Here is a 21,807-nt window from a genome sequence, read left to right as displayed (position 1 = left end):
CCATAACCACCCCTCGTTGCCCGTAACCACCCCACGTTGCCTGTAACCACCCCAGGTTGCCGTAACCACAGCAGGTTGCCCGTGACCACCCCATGTTGTCCGTAACCACCCCAGATTACCTGTAACCACCTCAGGTTGCCCATAACCACCCCTGGTTGCCCGTAACCACCCCACATTACCTGTAATCTCATTTTTTTTATTCTATTTTAGTAACTGCGCTATTCTAATAACCATTACTAGCTGCAATTTTGCTCCTGTAAATTGGCGCTCCTTCCCTTCTGAGCCCTGCTGTGTGCCCATACAGTGGTTTATGCCCACATATGGGGTAGCGTTGTACTCAGGAGAACCTGCGTTACAGATTTTGGGGTACGTTTTCTCTCCTGTTCCTCGTCAAATTGAGAAATTTCAAACTAAACCAACATACTATTGGAAAAATTAGAGTTTTTCATTTTTACTGGCCAATTTTGAATACTTTCCTCTAATACCTGTGGGGTAAAAATGGTCACCACACCCCAAGATGAATTCTTTGAGGGGTGCACTTTCCAAAATGGGGTGACTTTTGGGGGGAATCTATTCTGCTGACACTACAGGGGCTCTGCAAAGGCACCTGGCGCTCAGAAACTTCTTCAGAAAAATCTGCACTGAAAATGCTAATTGGCGCTCCTTCCCTTCTGAGCCCGGCTGTGTGCCCATGCAGTGGTTTATGCCCACCTATGGGGTACGGTTCTACTCAGGAGAACCTGCTTTACATATATTGGGGTGACATTTCTCTCCTGTTCCTCGAGAAATTGAGAAATTTCAAACTAAAGGAACATATTATTGGAAAAAATCGAGTTTTTCATTTTTACTGTCTACTTTTGAATACTTTCCTCAAACACCTGTGGGGTCAAAATGCTCACCACACCCCAAAATAAATTCTTTGAGGGGTGCACTTTCTAAAATGGGGTGACTTATTGGGAGATTTTACTCTGCGGACACTACAGGGGCTCTGCAAACGCACCTGGCGCTCGGAAACTTCTTCAGCAAAATCTGCATTGAAAAAGCTAATTGGCGCTCCTTTCCTTCTGAGCCCTCCTGTGTGCCCATGCAGTGGTTTATGCCCACATATGAGGTACCTTTTCACTTAGGAGAACCTGCGTTACAAATTTTGGGGTACTTTTTTCCTCTTGTTCCTCATAAAATTGAGAAATTTCAAACTAAAAGAACATAATATTGGAAAAATTTGAGTTTTTCATTTTTACTGTCTACTTTTGAATACTTTCCTCTAATACCTGTGGGGTCAAAATGGTCACCACACACCAAGATGAATACTTTGAGGGGTGCACTTTCCAAAATGGAGTGACTTATAGCGAGATTTTACTCCGCTGGCACTACAGGGGCACTGCAAACGCACCTGGCGCTCGGAAACTTCTGCAGCAAAATCTGCATTGAAAAAGCTAATTGGCGCTCCTTCCCTTCTGAGCCCTCCTGTGTGCCCATGCAGTGGTTTATGCCCACATATGGGGTACCATTGTACTCAGGAGAACCTGCGTTACAAATTTTGGGGTACTTTTTCCCTCTTGTTCCTCGTGAAATTGAGAAATTTCAAACTAAACGAACATATTATTGGAAGAATTCGAGTTTTTCATTTTTACTGTCTTCTTTTGAATACTTTCCTGTAATACCTGTGGGGTCAAAATGGTCACCACACACCAAGATGAATTCTTTGAGGGGTGTACTTTCCAAAATGGGGTGACTTATGGGGGATTTTCTCTCTGCTGACACTACAGGGGCACTGCAAACGCACCTGGCGCTCAGAAACTTCTTCAGCAAAATTTGCATTGGAAAAGCTAATTGGCGCTCCCTTCCTTCTGAGCCCTGCTGTGTGCCCATACAGTGGTTTACGCCCACATATGGGGTACCGTTGTACTCAAGAGAACCTGCATTACAAATTTTGGGGTGCTTTTTGTCTCATATTCCTTTTGAAAATGAGAAACTTTAATCTAAACGTATATATTATTGGAAAATTTAAATTTTCCATTTTTTTACTGCCTAATTGTGAATACTTTCCTCCAGCCCCTGTAGGGTTAAAATGCTCATTATACCCCTAGATTAATTATTTAAGGTGTGTAGTTTCCAAAATGGGGTCACTTATGGGGGTTTTCAGGATACCAGACTTCTAAATCCATTTAAAAAAAGAACTGGTCCCTAAAAAAATCAGTTTCACGAAAATGTGATAATTTGCTGATAAATTTCTAAGCCCCATAACACCCTAAAAAAGTAAAATATGTTTACCAAATTATGCCAGAATAAAGAAGACATATTGGTAATGTGACTTAGTAACTAATTTATGTGCTACGACTTTCTTTTTTTAGAAGCAGAGAATTTCAAAGTTCATAAAATGCAAATTTTTTTCAATTTTTCATGATATTTTGATGTTTTTCACAAAAAACACACAAAGTAGTGACCAAATTTTGCCACTAACATAAAGTGCCATATGTGACGAAAAAACAATCTCAGAATCGCTAGCATACGTTAAAGCATCACTGAGCTATAAGAGCATAAAGTGAGACAGGTCAGATTTTGAAAAATTAGCCTGGTCATTAAGGCCAAACTAGCTGCAGCACGAAGGGGTTAAAGAGCCATTGTCTGCTATTATAGGACTTAGGGAGTGCCCACCCCCGGGATAAGCATCTATGTATCCTAACATAATAAGAAAGGAAATACTAAAAGGGCCGACTAGATGGACCCAGTGGTGTTTTTCTGCCGACTATCTTCTATGTTTTTTATCAAGGAGCTGTGTCTAATCCATTTTTTTTTTATTTTAGTCTGTGCAGAAGCGTATAACCCAGATGAAGAAGATGATGAAACAGAAAAGAGGGTAAGGTCTAGACTAGTATATTTGTATGTTTTTAAGGTTTTTGCACAGTGCTGTAAATTTTTCACAAGTTTTTGCACAAAAATTCATGAAATAGGTCAGTTGTTCAAATATTAGCGACACTTTGAGGCTGTGATCATACTATGTGTGCCTTTTTACTTTTCATAAAATAATATATAATAATACTTTGTATATTAGAGTATACATCTGTGACTCTCTGCTGATCTGGCTTCTTAGTCAGAACATACTGATCTTTATATATTATACTATTTATTTAGATTATCAACCCAAAAACGGATGATCAGCGGCATAGATTGCAAGAGGCTTGCAAAGACATTCTGCTGTTTAAGAACTTAGATCAAGTAAGTATATTTATTGTAAACTAAATAAACATGACGATGATGATGCTTGTTTTATTATGTGACATACTTTCAAATGTGTCTTTGGAAGACACAACAAAAGGAAACACTAAAGGAATGAAGTATCATTATACTGCTAAATAGTGGTATTCTAAAGGCCATATTACACGGCCTTATTTGCTGAATAAGTGAGCGCCAATCTGCAGGATCGGTGCATGCTTACAGAGCCTATCACACGGCTGCACGGACATAGTTAGCAACGTCCATGCAGTCATTGCGGTATATAGAAAATAATAAACATACATATATATACCTATCCCTGCTCCCTGGTGTCCTCCTGTCTCTTCCCAGCTGACTGGAGCCGCCACGAAAGCTTCTACACTCGTCTCTGATGTGACAGGCGGTTCAGAGGACAGAAGAACACCGGAAGGGTGGACAGGTATGTATAAAGTTTATTATTTTTTTCACAGTCATCAGCCGTCTGCCATGTTGAAAAATCATTAGTGATGCGTGGTCAGCGTCCATAGATCTTTCAACATGTTGAAAGACAACAATCAACTAATGATTGTTTCTTTGGCCGATTGTTGTCTTTATTACACGTAGCGATAATCGGACTAATCGGACTGATTGGACAGATAATCGCTATGTGTAATAGGGCCTTAATACTTGCTGCCATGGTCAGAATAAAGTGAAAGTCATGTTCATGTTTCAACAAAGATAACAGCAAAGAAGTAGCACTTGTCTTGTAACAAAATCTGTTACAAAAAACAGACATACATGTAATATTGAAAACACACATAAAATCCTGCATTATAGAACAGTGGTAAGATGTGTTATCACAAACCCAGCAAACACACTACGAACATACAGGGAGTTATCAAAGGGTGTAAAATATAGACTGGTATAAACTGTTCATAACAACCAATCACAGCTCAGCTTTCAGCTCTCTTAAGATGAAAGCTGAGCTGTGATTGGATGCTGTGGGCAGTTTACACCAGTCTATATTTTACACTTTTGGTTAAGTCTGAACCATAGTGTAAAAAGGTATTTCCCAAGAATGGGCGATGGTACAACATGCAGTTTAACCCCTTGCCGCAATATGACGTTCGGGGAATGTCACGTAATGCAGGTAGTTCCTGCAAAATAACATTCCCCAAATGTAATCCTTTCCCTGCCTCCCCCCACTGTCCCTAGCGGCGATCAGGCAGCAAGAGGAGGCTATCTCAAACAGCCTCCTCCTGCTGCCACTGCCTGGTGCGTGGAGCCGCGCTCTCCCCATGGCATTTAACCTTATAGGTGCCGTGGCCTGTGGGACCGCAGCGTCTATAGGGAATCCGGAGGGAGATCTGCTTCTCTGACCCCCTCTTCAGGAAGGTTGGGGGGTAACCATGACAATCCAGATGCTGCCCAATGCGTCTGGGCTGCTATGCTTAGAACGATCAGGCCCCTGCACTGAGGCAGGGGTCTGATCGTTTGAATGAGCTGTCTGCTGTAATGCTGACAGCTCATTCACTATAAAATGCATTACAGCTCAGATCATTTGCTGTAATGCATTATGTATATGAAACAGTTAAAGTAAAAAAAAAAAACACACCACACAAATAAATAAAAAAATAAGTAAAATACATAAATAAATTAATTAAATAAGGAGATACATATATTTGGTATCGCTGCGTCCGTAATGACCCCGTCTATTAACCCATTACATTAATTATCCTGCCCATTTAACGCCACAAATAAATAAATAAAAAACTAATCAAAATATAGATAAAAGCTATCAAAACGTCCCAAAATGGACTGCAAAAAAAAAACAAAACACTCTCACATAACTCCATTGGCGGAAAAAAAAAAAATATTACTGCTCTTACAATATGCAAGACAAAAAACAGTATGTAACGTATAGTAAATGGCGTACAAAAAAAATGGTGAAAAACAGCTGCTTAATTTTTTATTCATACCATCTTATAAAAAACTGAATAAATAATGATCAGGGTGTCACATGTCCCCCAGAATGGTACAGATGGAAACATCAACTTGTCTTACACAAATATTTTGGCACCACAAGGCTTCTGTGACATGGAATAATAGCGAGAAAAAAAAATGAAATAAAAAAGGCCCCAAAATTCACCAGGTCTCTGTCATGTCTGAGGCCTGTGGTTGAGTCAGGTGACGCACTGCGGCCACATATTAAGAGGATTTCTAGAAACACTGGAATTAGGGGAATAAATAGTGAGTTCCATTTCTCAGTTAGGATTTGCTTTATTAGAGGGAAAAAATGGATTAATATAAAATATCTGCCCCCCCCCAAAAAAAATATTATATATATAATAAATAAATAATTAATATAATAAATAAATTAATATATATTAAAATCAGAATCAAAAATCAAAATTTCGAAGCCCTCTAACATCAACTTAAACATCAACAACAACTAAAAAGTAAAAGGAAGTTTACCAAATGACGTCAACATAAAGTAGACATGTTGTAGATGTTTCCGTAATAATAAGTTTATGTGGAATGACTATCTTTCTTAGGAAAAGAGAATTTTTAATATAAAGAAATGTAAATTTTTGCGCAAATGTGTTTTTTACAAAAAAAACTACTGAATATATCAACCAAAGTATATCACAAACATAAAGAGGAATATGTCTCAAAAAACAATCTCAGAATAACTGCGATATTAAAAGCACCGCAGAGTTATCAGTACATAAAGTGGGACAGGTCAGATTTGAAAAATAGGCCCCAGGCATTAAGGCCAAAACAGGCTGCGGAGGCAAGGGGTTAATATAATGTTTAAGGAGGTGGTTTAAATTGCTTACTCTATAGAACCAAATTGCCACCAAGTGGAAGTGAACATCTAATCTGGCTTCCGATGGGCCAGTGTAATGTGAGACCACATATATAATACTGAGATTACCCGGACTCTTTTATAGCTTCTGTCTCTGTTAGGTCAGTGAGGCAAGAAAGTCACATGCTCCCTAAGGGTCTGTCCATATTGAGTAAAAACAGGTGGAATTCTGCACAGAGCCCCCACCGCGCACTCCGCTCGGAATCCTGCCTGCCTCAGTGTGTCAGTGTGCTAAAAAAATTTGTGTCAATTCTTTAAGTGGAGAACATAGGAGCACAAGGCATCGCATTGACACACTGAGGCAGGTGCGATTCCGAGCAGGGTCCGTGGTGGGGTCTCTGCAGATTTCCGCCTGTTTTATTGAGTGTGAACTTACCCTAAAAGTTAGTTTGAAAACATTTGTTAAGAAATTGTTAAGGTTGAAAGTGCTGATCATAGAATAGTCATTGTTAACTTCCCTGGAATTTTTGTGAATGAATTTAATGCCAAATCTTCCTTCCCAAAAAGACAAAGGGGGGAGTTTATGAAAGCTGCATATAGTGCAGAGCTGGCAATCAGTGCAAAATATTTTGCAGACAAAAGGGGGGATTTATCATCCCTGCACCCAGGGCTGTGGAGTCGGTAAGCTGCAGCTCCGACTCCGACTCCTGAATTTTATCAGGACCGACTCCAACTCCGACTCCTGAATTTTATCAGGACCGACTCCGACTCCTGCTCCTTCATAAATGGCCAGTCATATACCAGGGAAGTTATTTATCACACTGGCTCAGCAGCTTCTCCCTAAGGTCCTACATGATCCTGGGGCGACTTCTGAGGGAATAAGGAAAGATATAAAGCAGCTTCTCCTGTGTGTGCAGTGGATGCAGCCAGTCTCCAGCCTCCATGGCCTGAACAACTCACAACTAGACTAGATGGAGCAGGTGGTCTTTTCCTGCTGACAGTCTTCTATGTTTCTAACTAAATATTCACCATACACACAGAAACACTGCTAACAATGCCAGATACCTGTAATGTAGAGGTCAGCAATAGTGATATACAGGGGGTCACACATAGTGATATAGAGAGGGGTCACACATAGTGATATAGACAGGGGTCACATATAGTGATATAGAGAGGGGTCACACATAGTGATATAGAGAGGGGTCACACATAGTGATATAGAGGTCACACAGTGATATAGAAGGTCACTGTGGGGGCACACACACACACACACGCTGCTGAAGCCATAGCATACACCCACACAGCCTGCTGCGGCCATAGCACACATACACACAGCCTGCTGCAGCCATAGTGTGCACACACACACACACACACACAGCCTGCTGCAGCCATAGCACACACACAGCCTGCTGTAGTCATAGCACACACACAGCCTACTGCAGCTATAGCACGCGCACACACACACACACACACACACACACACAGCTGCAGCCATTGAACACTGAAGAAAAACACAAAATCTTCTCCCAGAAAGAAAACACCACACTGAGGACAGAGGTTACTGCTACACTACTTATGTCTTCTCCTCCTCCTCTATATTACGCAGGATATCTTCATATTACACTGCTGCTCATATACAGTCATCCAGCATCCAGGAAGAGAACAGCACTGATCTCCCCCCACACAATGGATTCTTCCAGCTCAGAAACAAACTGTCAAATAGCGACTGACAACTTTTCCCCGACCACCCTTATGTAATAGGGCCAGTGTCCTATTACTGATATATTCCCTGACCACTCTTATGTAATAGTGTCCTATTAGAATGTTGCTCATAATATATATTCATGAGCAAAACTTGTAAAATTCATATCAAAATTCAATTCTACATTTTTCAAAGATTTTTTTAAAGCTGGAGTCGGAGTCGGTACATTTGTTTCCGACTCCAACTCCGACTCCAGCCAAAGCTAGCTCCAGCTCCGACTCCAGACAAAACTAGCTCCAACTCCACGACTCCGACTCCACAGCCCTGCCTGCACCTGGCAAATACTTGGAAATAATCACCGATTTTTGCGCAGAGAGGCCTCACTGTGAAAAAATATGTGATTTTTAAAATGCATTCGTCAGGTGTAGCCCCGTTTGCTGGGTGGGCGGGTTGTGCAGCAAGGCAAGAGGAGGCACGGCCTCCACCTGCATCTGATTTATTTTGATTTACGTCTTTTTGCAGGCCTAAGGGTGCGTTTACACGTACGGCATCCGCAGCGGATTTCACGTCTGAAATCCGCTGGAAATTCGCAGGTATTGTTCTGCGTTTTTTCCTACTGCGTAAAAACCACATGTGCGTGTGGATTGCGGATTTTACGCAGCAATCTTTTAGACAGCCAGTGAATAAAATACGCCGCGGATCCGTTGTGGAAATTGTTTACAACAGATTTCAATGGGAATAAGAATCGCAGCGGATTTCACTGTGAGAAATCTGCAGCATCAAATCAGCTGTGGATGCGGTACATGTGAACACACCGTAAAAAACATGCTAAAAATCTCCACCTGCTCTGTAGCAGGCATAGATTTTTGGGCCCTTCTCATGCTGCCCGGATTTACTAAGCGCTTAGTCAGTCAGGCGCAGTGCACAGGGAGGAGAAATTTATTTGATCAATTATTTTGAAATAATTTCCACCAAAGCATTGGCAAGCTGTGGGTAGTGGCACGGTGCAAAGGGGTGTGCCTGTCTCCACGCATAACTGCACTAGCTAATTTATGGTTTGGCTCTGTGAGGCTGCAACACCCATATGCTGGTCTTGAAAAACACATGTATGTGTTTTGTACATGTGGTCTTTTAGTATTGGCCTCCTTTTTGCATATAAAGAAATAAAGCATTAATAATGCTAAGCACAATTGTAGCAGTTCATAAAATGTTATGCAGAACATAACACTGTCATTTTTTTCCTGCCTGAATCACATGCCATCAAGGCAGTCCCCAGTGCATTTGCCTGCCCCACCACCTCTGCCTATACCCAGACAGGTAGAACTCTACCAATCAAAGACTGTGGGGCAGGGAGAAGCTGATGGGGACCACCCTGATAATTTTAGAGTATGTTTGAAAGCCTTTTTTTTACTAAAATGTTATATTTCTGATTAATATCTTTATTTTCCAATATCTATTTTCAGGAACAGATGTCTCAAGTATTAGATGCAATGTTTGAAAAGCTGGTCAAATGCGGAGACCACATAATTGATCAAGGTGATGACGGGGACAACTTTTATGTTATTGAAAGGTACAGAGTTCTTAACACTTCAGGAAAGGGTCTAAGTATTGATACTGAAGATGCATTTAATCCAAGCATATCTGCATAAATTTAAAAAAGCCTCTAGCTGCATGTGTCTTAGATTCTGATCGCACTACATCAGGCAGTGTCCTTTGGTATACGTTGAGGTAAATGTATACAGCTCTAAAGGCAGTTATAGACCGTTTGGCCTGTGCTGGTCATTCAGCATATAAACTCCTACATAAACCATCCAGAGGCCAAAATTACATTCTTGTAGTTTGTCTGTGGATTTCCAGATGCATATGACAAATGTGCAGCATAGAGTTTCACCAAAACTTAAAGAGGTTGTCCAGGCAAAATTAACTTGTTCCCTATCCACAGGATAGGAAACAAGTAGGAGATTGTGGGGATCCGACCTCCGCGAATCTCCGTATCGGGCCCCTGGCTTTTTTGTTATGAATACAGCCACAGGTACGGCACGTGACCTGCAGCTCTATTCATTCCCATGGAGCCGTCGGAAAGAGCCGAGTAATCCGGAAAATGCTTACTCAGCTCTTTCCAGCGGCTCCATAGGAATGAATAAAGCCATGGGTCATGGGGCAGAGCCTAGTCAAGCATGGAGTAGGAGACACACTGCTGAGCTTCTCTGCTAGCCGTGATCCCACCAGCCTTCCACAGCATTTTCCATTGCCCAACATAGGTAAAATAGGTAAGGACCTTTACAAGCATCCTCCTAAGAAATCAAGACTGCAAAAAATTCAGTCAGAGATGGAGAGCTTCAATAGGTAAAAGCCACCGAGCACCTCGGCCTCTGCATCCAAGATGGCACTCCCAGGGAAAACAGCCTCGGGCCACGCGGCGGTCTCCGATAATGGAAGGCTGTAGGACAGACAAACAAACACAATAATTCGAGGGCAACAGTCTGGGTCGGCAGTGGTGGACAACAAAGGTATAAAATTGTCAGGCAAAGGAAGGGTCAAAAGTCAAGCAGAAACGTCAAGACAGGCGGCAGATAGAGAAGTCAAAAAACAAGCAAAAAGGTCAGGAGAACTACACGTCACAGCAAGAATACACTTAGCCTAGCAGGAACACTAGCCAGCACTGTCTGCTAGGCTTACCTACTATTTATGGAGGATCAGGAACTTATGGCCCTATTCCACGGGCCGTCTAGTGGAGCAAACGAGCGCTCTCAGCGCTTGTTTGCTCCTCGTTCCCCGCTCGCTGCCGCCGCTATTCAACGCGGCTGCAGTGAGCAGGTGAGTGCGGGAGGGGCGGCGGGGCCCTGCAGGGGGGCTGCCCGGGTGATTGCTGATCGTCCAGGCAGCTCATAGGATACAGCAGTGTCTGCTGCCGATGCTCCTATTCAACTATGTCGGCTGATCGTTGCACTCTATTCCACGGGACGATTATCATACGTAGCGGCCGATATCAGCCGAATACGGACGATAATCGTTCCGTGGAATAGGGCCTTTAGTCTAGCAGCTTATTGGACCTGCCTCTGATCCTCCACACAGCTCACCTGCAGAGCACCATAACAAGCAAGACGGGTGGGGCTGAACAAACCTAAAATAAACTTGTGTTCAGACAGAGTTTTGGAACTGCACGAACTGAGAAGCGCCAGCACACTCCAGCAGTTTGATGCTGGCTATTGTGTATCACCTGTTTCTGAGCAGGGACTGTTTTCGTGGTTGTCCGCAGCCACCTAGGGCTGACCGAGCAAGTAGTCAGGGACAGTGGGGGGGGGGGGGAAATCAGGGCTCACCATCTGTGTGTGTTAGGTGCAAGGGGTCCTAGTACCTTGTTAAGCATTTGCAGACCAATGACATATTCTTTACTCATGGCTCTTTTCCCTCATCCCCTTATATAAACCTAGCCCTGTTATTTCCTTCGCTATCCCATAGCTGCCTCCCATACCCCGCCCTAGCTACCCTACCCACCTATTCCTCCTTGACGGCCGATTACATTAATGCAGTCTCAGTTATTCTCTCACAAAGATATGCATGATTATGCCTGTATAATGTACCATTATATGCTGTTTATCTGTCTAATAGGACTGGTATCCTTTTTTATTTTTTACAAGTCCTTTCCTGTGGCTAGGGGACAATTTAATTTTGCCTGGAGAACCTCTTTAAATTGGCCTAGCATTGTATGATTTTGTCTTTATTATTAAACCTGTTTTGGGTATCATTTTGTTTTTGACAATATGTCTAACATTATACAGTGTTGCCAAGTTCACTTTTTTAATCTTTTTACAAATTTTCTCAGACATTCTCATAGACTTTATTTTATAATGAGGCTTTGTTGCATTTTATATAAATTAGAAGTTTGAAGCAAGTGAAGTAGGACTATCTAATGTGCAGACCTTGTGAATATGGTATATAGATTAATGCTTTGTAGATTATGATAGCACATGCTGGATTTCTGTTTTTTCACCCATGTAGGGTGATTAATCTGTCATAGTAATTAATGAGCTTTACAGGAACTTACATTCTGCCAATGGCTTCTGTGTAACAAGATCTGTACTTACCAAAATCATAGACTTTGAGAGATATTTGTGTGTAAGAGCCCTTTCACACAGAGCAAAAGAGGCAGAATATCAAGCGGAGCAAGCACTGGGGACGACACTTGAAATTCCGCCTGTTCCACACAAGAAATCCCATTGAAACAATGGAACAGGCAGAATTTCAAGCAGCGTCCGCAGCTCAGGCTCTGCTTGAAATTCCGCCCCTTTTGCTCTGTGTGAACAGACCATTACATGTATTCTCACATTTCAGGGAAATTGCAACTTGTGACAGAAGTTAGTGATAATTACACTTAAAGGGGTATTCCCCCCAAAATTATTTTTGCATTAATACATTGCCCACCCCTAGCTTTCCATCTTTCCATTATAAAGTTATTATGGATTCTGCACAGTTTTGCTGTTATCTAGATGCATTCACCCCCACCAAATGCAGAGAATCATCAAACCTCAGTCCAACCCGACACGCTCCCTGCTCCTGGCCCCGACCCTCTGAGACGGCATCACGTGTCCTCCATCTCTTCAATGGGCCGGGTTAGCGCTTCTCACCCAGTCCACTGAAGCGAGGGAGGACACTGAAATAGTGACTGCTGTTGATGATGATCACTGTCAGCAGCTCCCCCGCCCCCCTGCATCTCACCTCCTGAAGGGCAAGCCGCCGCATCTCAACAATCCCCCCTGCGGGCGGCCACCAGGAGGTGAGATACGGCGGGGGGACATCATGTTCGTGTGATGCCAGTCTGTGGAACTACTGCTCCCAGCCATCCCATAAGTGTCTTCCACTCTGCCATATCCTAGGACAGAGTGGAAGACACTTATGGGATGGCTGGGAGCAGTAGTTCCTCAGACTGGCATCACACGAACATGATGTCCCCCGCTGTATCTCACCTCCTGGTGGCCGCCCGCTGAGGGGGGTGGGGTGGGTTGTTGAGATGCGGCGGCGTGCCACCCGGAGGTGAGATCCGGGGGTGGGGGTGGTGGACGTTGCCGGCACCGAGAGGTGAGATCCGGGGGGTGGCGGGTGGTGGACGTTGACGGCACCGGGAGGTGAGATCCGTGGGGTGGGGGGTGGTGGACGTTGACGGCACCGGGAGGTGGCATGTTTTGCCGCGGGCGGCCACCGGGAGGTGATATGCAAGAGGGGCGGGGGGTGGACGTGCCGCGGGTGGCCACCGGGGAGATGAGATACAGCGGGGGACATCATGTTCGTGTGATGCCAGTCTGTGGAACTACTGCTCCCAGCCATCCCATAAGTGTCTTCCACTCTGTCCTAGATTACAGGGGATGATATGGCATCCCCTGTGGAAGTGGAAGACACTTATGGGATGGCTGGGAGCAGTAGTTCAACAGACTGGCATCACACTAATATGACGTCCCCCCGCTGTATCTCATCTCCTGCTGGGATTTGGGAGGGGGGGGCCAGGGGGTGGACATGATGCGATACAGCGGGGGACATCATGTTTGCGTGATGCCAGTCTGGAACTACTGCTCCCAGCCACCCTATAAGTGTCTTCCACTCTGCCCTATGTGTTGCATCATGCCCTGTAATCTAGGACAGAGTGGAAGACACTGTATGGGATGGCTGGGAGCAGTAGTTCCACAGACTGGCATAAGGATCATCAGGCAGAAGCATTGCATGATGGGAAATGTAGTTTCCTATCTTGGTTATAGATCGCTGTTTGAAAAACTTGTAACTCAGGAACGGCAGCAGCTAGAAAGACGGGAGACGGCTCAAAATACTCAGGGGGGCTTGGTGAGTAAGGCCAGCTAGGTTTGGGAGCATTACATTTTTTTAGCTCTTGGGGGGAATACCCCTTTAATATCCCACCGTAATCTGTAAATACACTCGTGTATTTTTGTTTTTTTTATTCGATGCTAAGGCTCGGTTCAAACTACAGGGTCATACACTACATGTCCATCGCACTTAATTTTATACTGTGTCGTAATGTGGTTTATGAGTGTCGTAATGTGGTTTGGCAGTACCCGGGGCAAAACAAAGTATTGCCCCCCCTAGAATTGTAGTTAACTGTTCAGTGATGCCCCTGGTAGCTGTAGTTACCCCCCCCCCCCAGCAATTCCCCTGGTAGCTGTAGTTACCCCCCCCCCCCCCCCCCCCCCCCCCGCCCAGTGGTGCCCTGGTACCTGTAGTTAACCCCCTCCCATGGTGCCCTGGTATTCAGTGCCAAATAAAAACAATAAACATTCCACTCACCTTTCCTTGCTCCAGCGCTGGCCGGGTCCTCTGCCTTCTCCTCCAGTTTGTGCTGGAGCAGCACCGCACTCTTCTGTGTCTGGCAGCCACCACACACAAGAGAGCAATGTGCGAGGGGCACACAAGTCTGTGGGCCACATCAGGAGATCTCGGGGGCCAGATGCAGCTTGCGGGCCAGAGGTTCCCCACCCCTGCAATAAACGGACAGCAGAAACCTAATATGAGTGCTTGACATTGAGTGTGTCATTTCGCTTTTTTTTTTTTTTTTTTTTTTTTACAGGGGGACATACGACATTTATGTAAAGGTAGATGGTGTGGGAAGATGTGTTGGTTGTTATGACAACCGTGGAAGTTTTGGGGAATTGGCATTAATGTACAACACACCTAGAGCTGCTACCATTGTTGCTACGTCTGCTGGAGCAATATGGTGTCTGGTAAGTACTGCTAGAAGCAATATATCAAAAGTCTATCAAAAGGTGTCATCTGTTTATTTTTTTAGGGAAGAAAAAGAAACCTGTCATTATACTCTTCATCTTATAGAAAAATAATTAACAAAGAATTTTGGCTACACTGATTATAGCAGTGTAAGAAGGGAATATACAAAGATCGGTGTCCAGTTGACATGGGCATTTGGCTGATTTATTAAGAGGCGCTTAGACCATGCCCCCTTTCTGACTAGGACATTCCTCCATTTATAGACTTGGCATGAATGGTGTAAAACGGCAAAAAGTCACACATTGTTGCGCAAACAGGAGCTTGCACAAAAATTTGACACTTTTCTATGCCAAACTCAAGACAGAGGAGGTTAATAGATTCCCATCTACAGTATGTTTCTTATTAGCTTTGAGATGGACAGACTGAACACAATATACACAGGCATCTCTATAAGCACTGCTTTATTCTTCTTTGGTTCTGTTTTACTTAAAAATCAAATGGAAGTAAACCTGACTTAAAATTATACAAAAATATAATAATATTCATGTAGTGTGAAAGAAGTAGTGATTGCAGGTTTCTTTCATTTGAATATGCGTTGGGAACAGACTATCCATTCAATGATCTAAGGCAAAGTCAGGAACCATGTCAGTGGTTGTCACCAGTAGAACAGTGAGGATGCAACAAGCCTGCAAAAGGAGGAAGTGAAGGCCAGATCCCAAATCAGGCAGTGGGGTTGGAAACAGGTGGCTGTGCACAAACATCAGGCAAAAAGAGCACAATCCAGTAACAGGGCAAGATCAAGGTTAAGGAGGCCATATTCTGCTTTAAAAGACGATCCTCACTGATATACCCCTTTAGGCAATGTTCACACAACATATGTTTTGCATAAATCACGGCCATTGTTTCAATTTGCAACAACGGGAGTGATTTATACAAAACATACGTTGTATTGGAATGAATGGAACCCAGGTCTGGAGCGTATAAACAGAGTATACGCTCTGACCAGGATACCATCCGGCCGCATGAAAAACTGACATGTCAGTTTTCTGCGGCTGCTATTCATTGAATAGTGGCCGCACAAGACATGTTAATTCACACAATGGAGCATGTGGCTCTGGCTGCACGCTCCAATGAGTGCAGCGACGAGTTGAGATGCGGGCACACATAGATGCGCCCGCATCCGAATTCACCAGAAATAAAGATAATCCGGCTGGTACTGCAGTAGCGGCTGTGATGATCTCATGTAACACTGGCCAGGTCACAGAACAGCTGGTGTTATATGTAGTGTGAACCCAACCTCATGTTGTACGAAAGAATAAAAAGTAAAGTAGTAAAAGTAACACCTCTTATTGCTGGAAAAATTATATCTGTGAGCTGCCAAAATACAATGGACCCCTCACCACGCAAGTTCACAAATGACTGCACTGCAGCTTATAAGAGAAGTTCATCTCTCCCTTAGGCTATGTTCACACAACATTTTTTCTGCTCCGTTTAAAATGACGTTCGTCATTTTGAGTCTAAAATAACAGACTTCATTAAAGCGTAACTGTCATTTCAGGGTCATTTTTTTGAAACAGTTCAAGCGATTTTAAGAAACTCTGTAATAGGTTTTATAAACAAAACAATGTCCTTCTGTACTGAAAAAGCAATCTCCCAGCCTCCCCCCCTCACTTCAGAAGAAGCAGGATTTCTGTCTCCATTATGTGGCTATGGAGAGGGGAGGGGCTGTTAGGAGTGACTGAGCACGGAGCAGTCTTGCAAAGCACAACACCCTGGGATCTTCTCTCAGTAAGTTCATAGATAAGCACCGACCTTTCTGACCCCAGAATCCTGCAGTTTAGGTGCCCAGTCTACAAACAGCTGACCTTCATGTCACCTCTTCCTGCTCCCTCATCTCCCTCGGCCCCTCCCCCCTCCATAAGAATAGAATGGAGAGAGCAGAACCCGTCTTCACTGGCTTCTCTGTAATGAAGACGTGTTTGCCTGATAATGCACAGATAAGAAGTCGGGGGGAGGCTGGGAGATTGCTTCTTGAGTACAGAAGGAGGCTTTTTTGGCTGATAAAATGTATTACAGAGTTTCTTAAAATCGCTTATACTACTGATTTCTGCAATAAAAAAAAAAAATGACAGTTACGCTTTAAGCTTTCTGGCCTCCCCTTAGTGCAAAGACTGGTGTTTGTACATTATTCTAGTTTGGGTTACTAATTGGACTTTGGGTGCGGCTTAATTGAAAAGTCCATTAATTTTAATAGTAAAAACGGTGTGTGAACAACTAATAAAAAACATTCGATGTTTGCAAAAGACGTCTGAATATAATGTTCATGTTCATTATTTTGACGTCTGCAGTAAAAACGTCCGTTATCCAGTACATTGTGTGCATTGGACGTCCGTCTTTCCATTGACTTCAATGCATTGCCATTGCAGTCAGTTAAATTGCGGCAAAAACTGACATTTTTTTAACCCCTTCAAGACCAAGCCTATTTGCACCTAAAAGACCAGGCTCATTTTTCAAAAGTCTCACTTTATGCGCTTATAGCTCAGTGATGCTTTAACGTATGCTAGCGATTCTGAGATTGTTTTTTCGTCACATATGGCACTTTATATTAGTGGCAAAATTTGGTCACTACTTTGTGTGTTTTTTGTGAAAAACATCAAAATATCATGAAAAATGTAAAAAATTACCATTTTATGAACTTCTAAAAAATGAAAGTCGTATCACATAAATTAGTTACTAAGTCACATTACCGATATGTCCTCTTTATTCTGGCTTCATTTCATAAACATATTTTACTTTTTTAGGGTGTTACGGGGCTTAGAAATTTATCAGCAAATTACCACATTTTCGTGAAAGTTTCCAAAACTGATTTTTTTAGGGACCAGTTCTTTATTTAAGTTGATTTAGGAGGTTTGTATACTGGAAACCCCTATAAGTGACCCCATTTTGGAAACTACACACCTTGAAAGAATAATTCTAGGGGTTTAATGAGCATTTTAACCCTACAGGGGCTGGAGGAAAGTATTCACCGTAAAAAAAAAAATTAAAAAAAAATTTCCAATAATATATACGTTTAGATTAAAGTTTCTCATTTTCAAAAGGAACATGAGAGAAAAAGCAACCCAAATTTTGTAACGCAGGCTCTCTTGAGTACTACGGTACCCCATATGTGGGCGTAAACCACACAGCAGGGCTCAGAAGGAAGGGAGTGCCAATTAGCTTTTCCATTGCAGATTTTGCTGAAGATGTTTCCGAGGGCCAGTTGCATTTGCAGAGCCCCTGTAGTGTCAGCAGAGAGAAAAAAAACCATAAGTCACCCAATTTTGGAAAGTGCACCCCTCAAAGAATTTATCTTGGGGTAGGATGAGCATTTTGACCCCACAGGTGTTAGAGGAAAGTATTCAAAATTGGCCAGTAAAAATGAAAAACTTGAATTTTTCCAATAATATGTTGGTTTAGTTTGAAATTTCTAAATTTCACAAGGAAGAGGAGAAAAAATGTACCCCAAAATCTGTAACGCAGATTATCCTGAGTACAATGGTACCCCTTATGTGGGCATAAACCACTGTATGGGCACACAGCAGGGCTCAGAAGGGAAGGAGCGCCAATTTGCTGGAGCAAAACCGTAGCTAGTAATAGTTACTAGAATAGCACAGTTACTAAAATAAAATAAAAAAAATTAGATTTCAGGTAATGTGGGGTGGTTACGGACAGTCTGGGGTGGTTCCGGGTAATCTGGAGGTGGTTACGAGCAGTCTGAGGTGGTTCCGGGTAATCTGGAGGTGGTTACGGGCAACCTGGGGTGGTTACGGGTAATCTGGGGTGGATACGGTCAACATGGGGTGGTCACGGGCAACCTGCTGTGGTTACGGCAACCTGGGGTGGTTACAGGCAACCTGGGGTGGTTACAGGCAACCTGGGGTGGTTACGGGCAATGTGGGGTGGATACGGACAACCTGCTGTGGTTACAGACAATCTAGGGTGGTTACAGGCAACCTGCTGTGGTTACGGGCAACGTGGGGTGGTTACAGACAATCTGGGGTGGTTACGGACAATCTGGGGTGGTTACAGACAATCTGGGGTGGTTACGGATAAACTGAAGTGCTTTTAGGTAATCTGAGGTGGGTACCTGTAATCTGGCGTGGTTACGGGCAATCTGGAGGGGGTCACTGGCAATTTGGGGTGGTTAGAGGCAAGGTGCAGTGGTCAGAGGCAAGGTGCGGTGGTCAGAGGCAAGGTGCGGTGGTCAGAGGCAAGGTGCGGTGATCAGAGGCAAGGTGCGGTGGTCAGTGGCAACGTGCGGTGGTCAGTGGCAACGTGCGGTGGTCAGTGGCAACGTGCGGTGGTCAGTGGCAACGTGCGGTGGTCAGAGGCAAGGTGCGGTGGTCAGAGGCAAGGTGCGGTGGTCAGAGGCAAGGTGCGGTGGTCAGAGGCAACCTGCGGTGGTTGCGTGCAATCTGGGGGGTTACATGTAATCAGGCATGATTACGGACAACCTGGGGTGGTTATGCGCAACCTGCGGTGGTTACGGGCAACCTGGAGGGGTTACAGACAATCTAGAATTGTTACGGATAGACTGAAGTGCTTATAGGTAATCTGGGGTGGGTACATATAATTTGGGGTGGTTACAGGCAATCTGGGGTGATTACTGACAATCTGGAGGGGGTCACTGGCAACGTGCGGTGATTACAGGCAATGTGCGGTGGTTACGGGCAACGTGCGGTGGTTACGGGCAACGTGCGGTGGTTACGTGTAATCTGGGGGGTTACGTGCAATCTGACGTGATTACGGACAACCTGGGGTGGTTACGGGCAACCTGCGGTGGTTACGGGTAATCTGGGGGGGTAAGGGGTAATTTGGGAGTAAACTGCAATTATTACTATAATAAAAAGTGTGTTTTATTTTTTTGTATGTTTTTCACTTTTTGCACTTTTACACATTTATTTTCACTATATTACTATGATTACTGTGATATTTTCTATCAGAGTAATCATAGTTCAGTGACAGAGACCAAATTGGTCTCTGTCACTTTAAATGTTCAGAGTTGGCTGGTTATGGAGCGCATGCGCACTTCAGAAGCCGTCGAGGAGGAAGGACCTCCCAGGATCAGGTGAGTATATGGGGGTGGGGGGCGACTTGGGGGGGGGCACAGTATCACTTTTTATCCCCTGTCACCAATCATTCATGGTGACAGGGGATAAAAAGTGCTGGGGAGCACATGGCACAAGCGATCAGCGGTATATAGTATATACCACAGGGGGGTCCCTGATCACTACCCCATGCTCTCCACTGCCTCCGGTGGCGGAGAGCATGGGGCTTTCATTCATTTTTGCTGTTAGATCACTGTGAACAGACATTAGTCTGTTCAGAGTGATGGCGGCGGGCATCTTGGATCTGATGGCCGCCACGGGGAGGGGGGGTTAGTGACTGGGGCACTAGGGGGGGCTGATCTGGGGTCTGATTTTACGGTGGGGGGAGATGAAATACAGCGGCGCACTGGCCCATTAGTGACCGCCGTATCAGCGGTCACTAAGGGGCTAATGGGGGTCAGCTGCGGGATCGCAGCTGATTCTCATTATATCCGGTGCTGTACTCAGATGAGAGCGGGATCGCTATCTCTGCAGCGATCCCGCTCTCACATAGCCTAAGTCTATTTATGAAGATACAGACTGCATTTGCAGTCTGTATCTTTTACTTTACCTAATCCTCTTCTTCGGTGCAGCAAGGCAGTCTGTATCTTCAGGAATAGATCAGAGAACAGGGACTTTAGCTAATACACAGCTATCTTGCACTGTATAGCGTGAGATCACTGTAAATTAACGGAGGGGCGGGCAAAGGATCATGGGAACCTATCCCGCCGCTCTGCATGACGGTAGTTTCCTGTCTCGTGCCGACTCTTTTAAAAAGAGCCGGCGCGAGACAGTGTAGGTAAAGTAAATAAATTTAAAAAGCGGCCACTAAATTAATTAATTATATTTGCAAATAGTAATTAAAAAGCCATGCAAATTTAATAGAGGAATTAAAAAAAAAAAAAAATCAGCCGCGATTGGTTCTCTTTAAGCCAGTACATAGTACATGGGTTGACCCATTATTGATATAAGCCAAAGCAGTTAAACTGTTTTTTTTTTTTTGTTACAGTTGGAGTAGGAATAGATGTCATAACTTAAGGGCCCTATTCCACCGGACGATTATCGTTCTAATAATCGTTAACGATAAACGATCCATACGACCGCTATTACGAAAGACCTGAAATCGTTTGCCCATTTACATGGAAAGATAATCGTTACTTATGATCGTTCTTGCGGTCGTCTTGTCGTCGCTATTGCGTTCATCACTGCTGCGAACGACTTCTTATTTAATGCGATGCGATTCTTATTTAACGATTTGCGTACGAGCAACGATAAAAATAGGTCCAGGTCTTATTAAACGATCAAAGATTTCTCGTTCGGTCGTTAATCGTTAACTGCTATTCAAACGAACGATTATTGATTAGATTCAAACGATTTAACGATAATCTGAACGATAATCGTCCGGTGGAATAGGGCCCTTAGTCCGGGGATGTGAATCCTGGCATTACATTGACCTTGTGTCAGTAACTGGAAGGTTCTTACTGGCTTTCTCTCCTTGTCATTCTTAAAATGACCTTCTAGTATTGAGATTTTTCTTTCAGTCTATTGTAGGGATGCACAATGCACCGAAATATCGATACTACTATCGGTATTTCGGGCAAAAATACGGTTTGGTACCAGGATTTCCTGGTATCGATACTTCATGTTATCGATACTTCACGCAGCTGAACATGAAGTATAGAGCAGAGAACACGGCGGGCGGCTAGCTGAGCACCGGCCGTGTTCTCTGAGTACAGCCCCCTTCCACCTGGTGTCACCTCCTCCGGCCCCTCCCTCCGCTCACAGCAGTGATATAAGCTATAGCCAGCACACAGCAATCGCCTGTGCAGGCTATGTAACTGTGCAGATGCCGCTGTCACAACTGACAGCGGCATCTGACCCCTCCTGAGCAGCTCCAGAAGCAGTGAGGTCAGCTACTATGTCTAGCAGACCCCCGCTGCTAACGACCCCAGCCCGTCACACCTCAGCCTCTTCTCCTTCCTGGAATGCAGCCGGAGTGAGGAGCTGCGTCTGGGAAACTGACCTGCCCTGCAGAATAACCCTTTCCTGTCTGGGTGCTTCCAGACTGCCTTGCCTGCCTCTGTCTCCAGCTGCTACGAGTGTGAGTACTTATGCAGCATGGAGGAAGAGAGCGATAAGGGGGCAGAGAGACCGGTAGAGGCATCTTCATTAGCAGCTGACAGGAGCCGTGTGCAGCGTCTGCCCGGCTCCCATAATCCCCCCTGCCCCAGCACAGGGCTCCTGTCAGT

General features: G+C 44.2%; 1 protein-coding gene across 1 annotated transcript in view; it reads left to right on the top strand.

Moving 5' to 3' along the window:
* PRKAR2B (protein kinase cAMP-dependent type II regulatory subunit beta) overlaps positions 1–21,807 on the top strand; it is a 97,810-nt gene that overhangs the window by 53,803 nt on the left and 22,200 nt on the right. Inside the window, exons 3-6 of the mRNA XM_069977533.1 lie at positions 2,808–2,860; positions 3,136–3,219; positions 9,170–9,276; positions 14,278–14,431. Coding sequence (XP_069833634.1) covers positions 2,808–2,860; positions 3,136–3,219; positions 9,170–9,276; positions 14,278–14,431 — 398 coding nt within the window. The remainder of the gene's footprint in view (positions 1–2,807; positions 2,861–3,135; positions 3,220–9,169; positions 9,277–14,277; positions 14,432–21,807) is intronic.

Source organism: Dendropsophus ebraccatus, chromosome 1 (assembly GCF_027789765.1).
Source record: "Dendropsophus ebraccatus isolate aDenEbr1 chromosome 1, aDenEbr1.pat, whole genome shotgun sequence".
Taxonomy (NCBI): Eukaryota; Metazoa; Chordata; class Amphibia; order Anura; family Hylidae; genus Dendropsophus; species Dendropsophus ebraccatus.
Note: the sequence above shows the minus strand (reverse complement) of the source record. Positions and strands in the feature narration are given on the sequence as shown.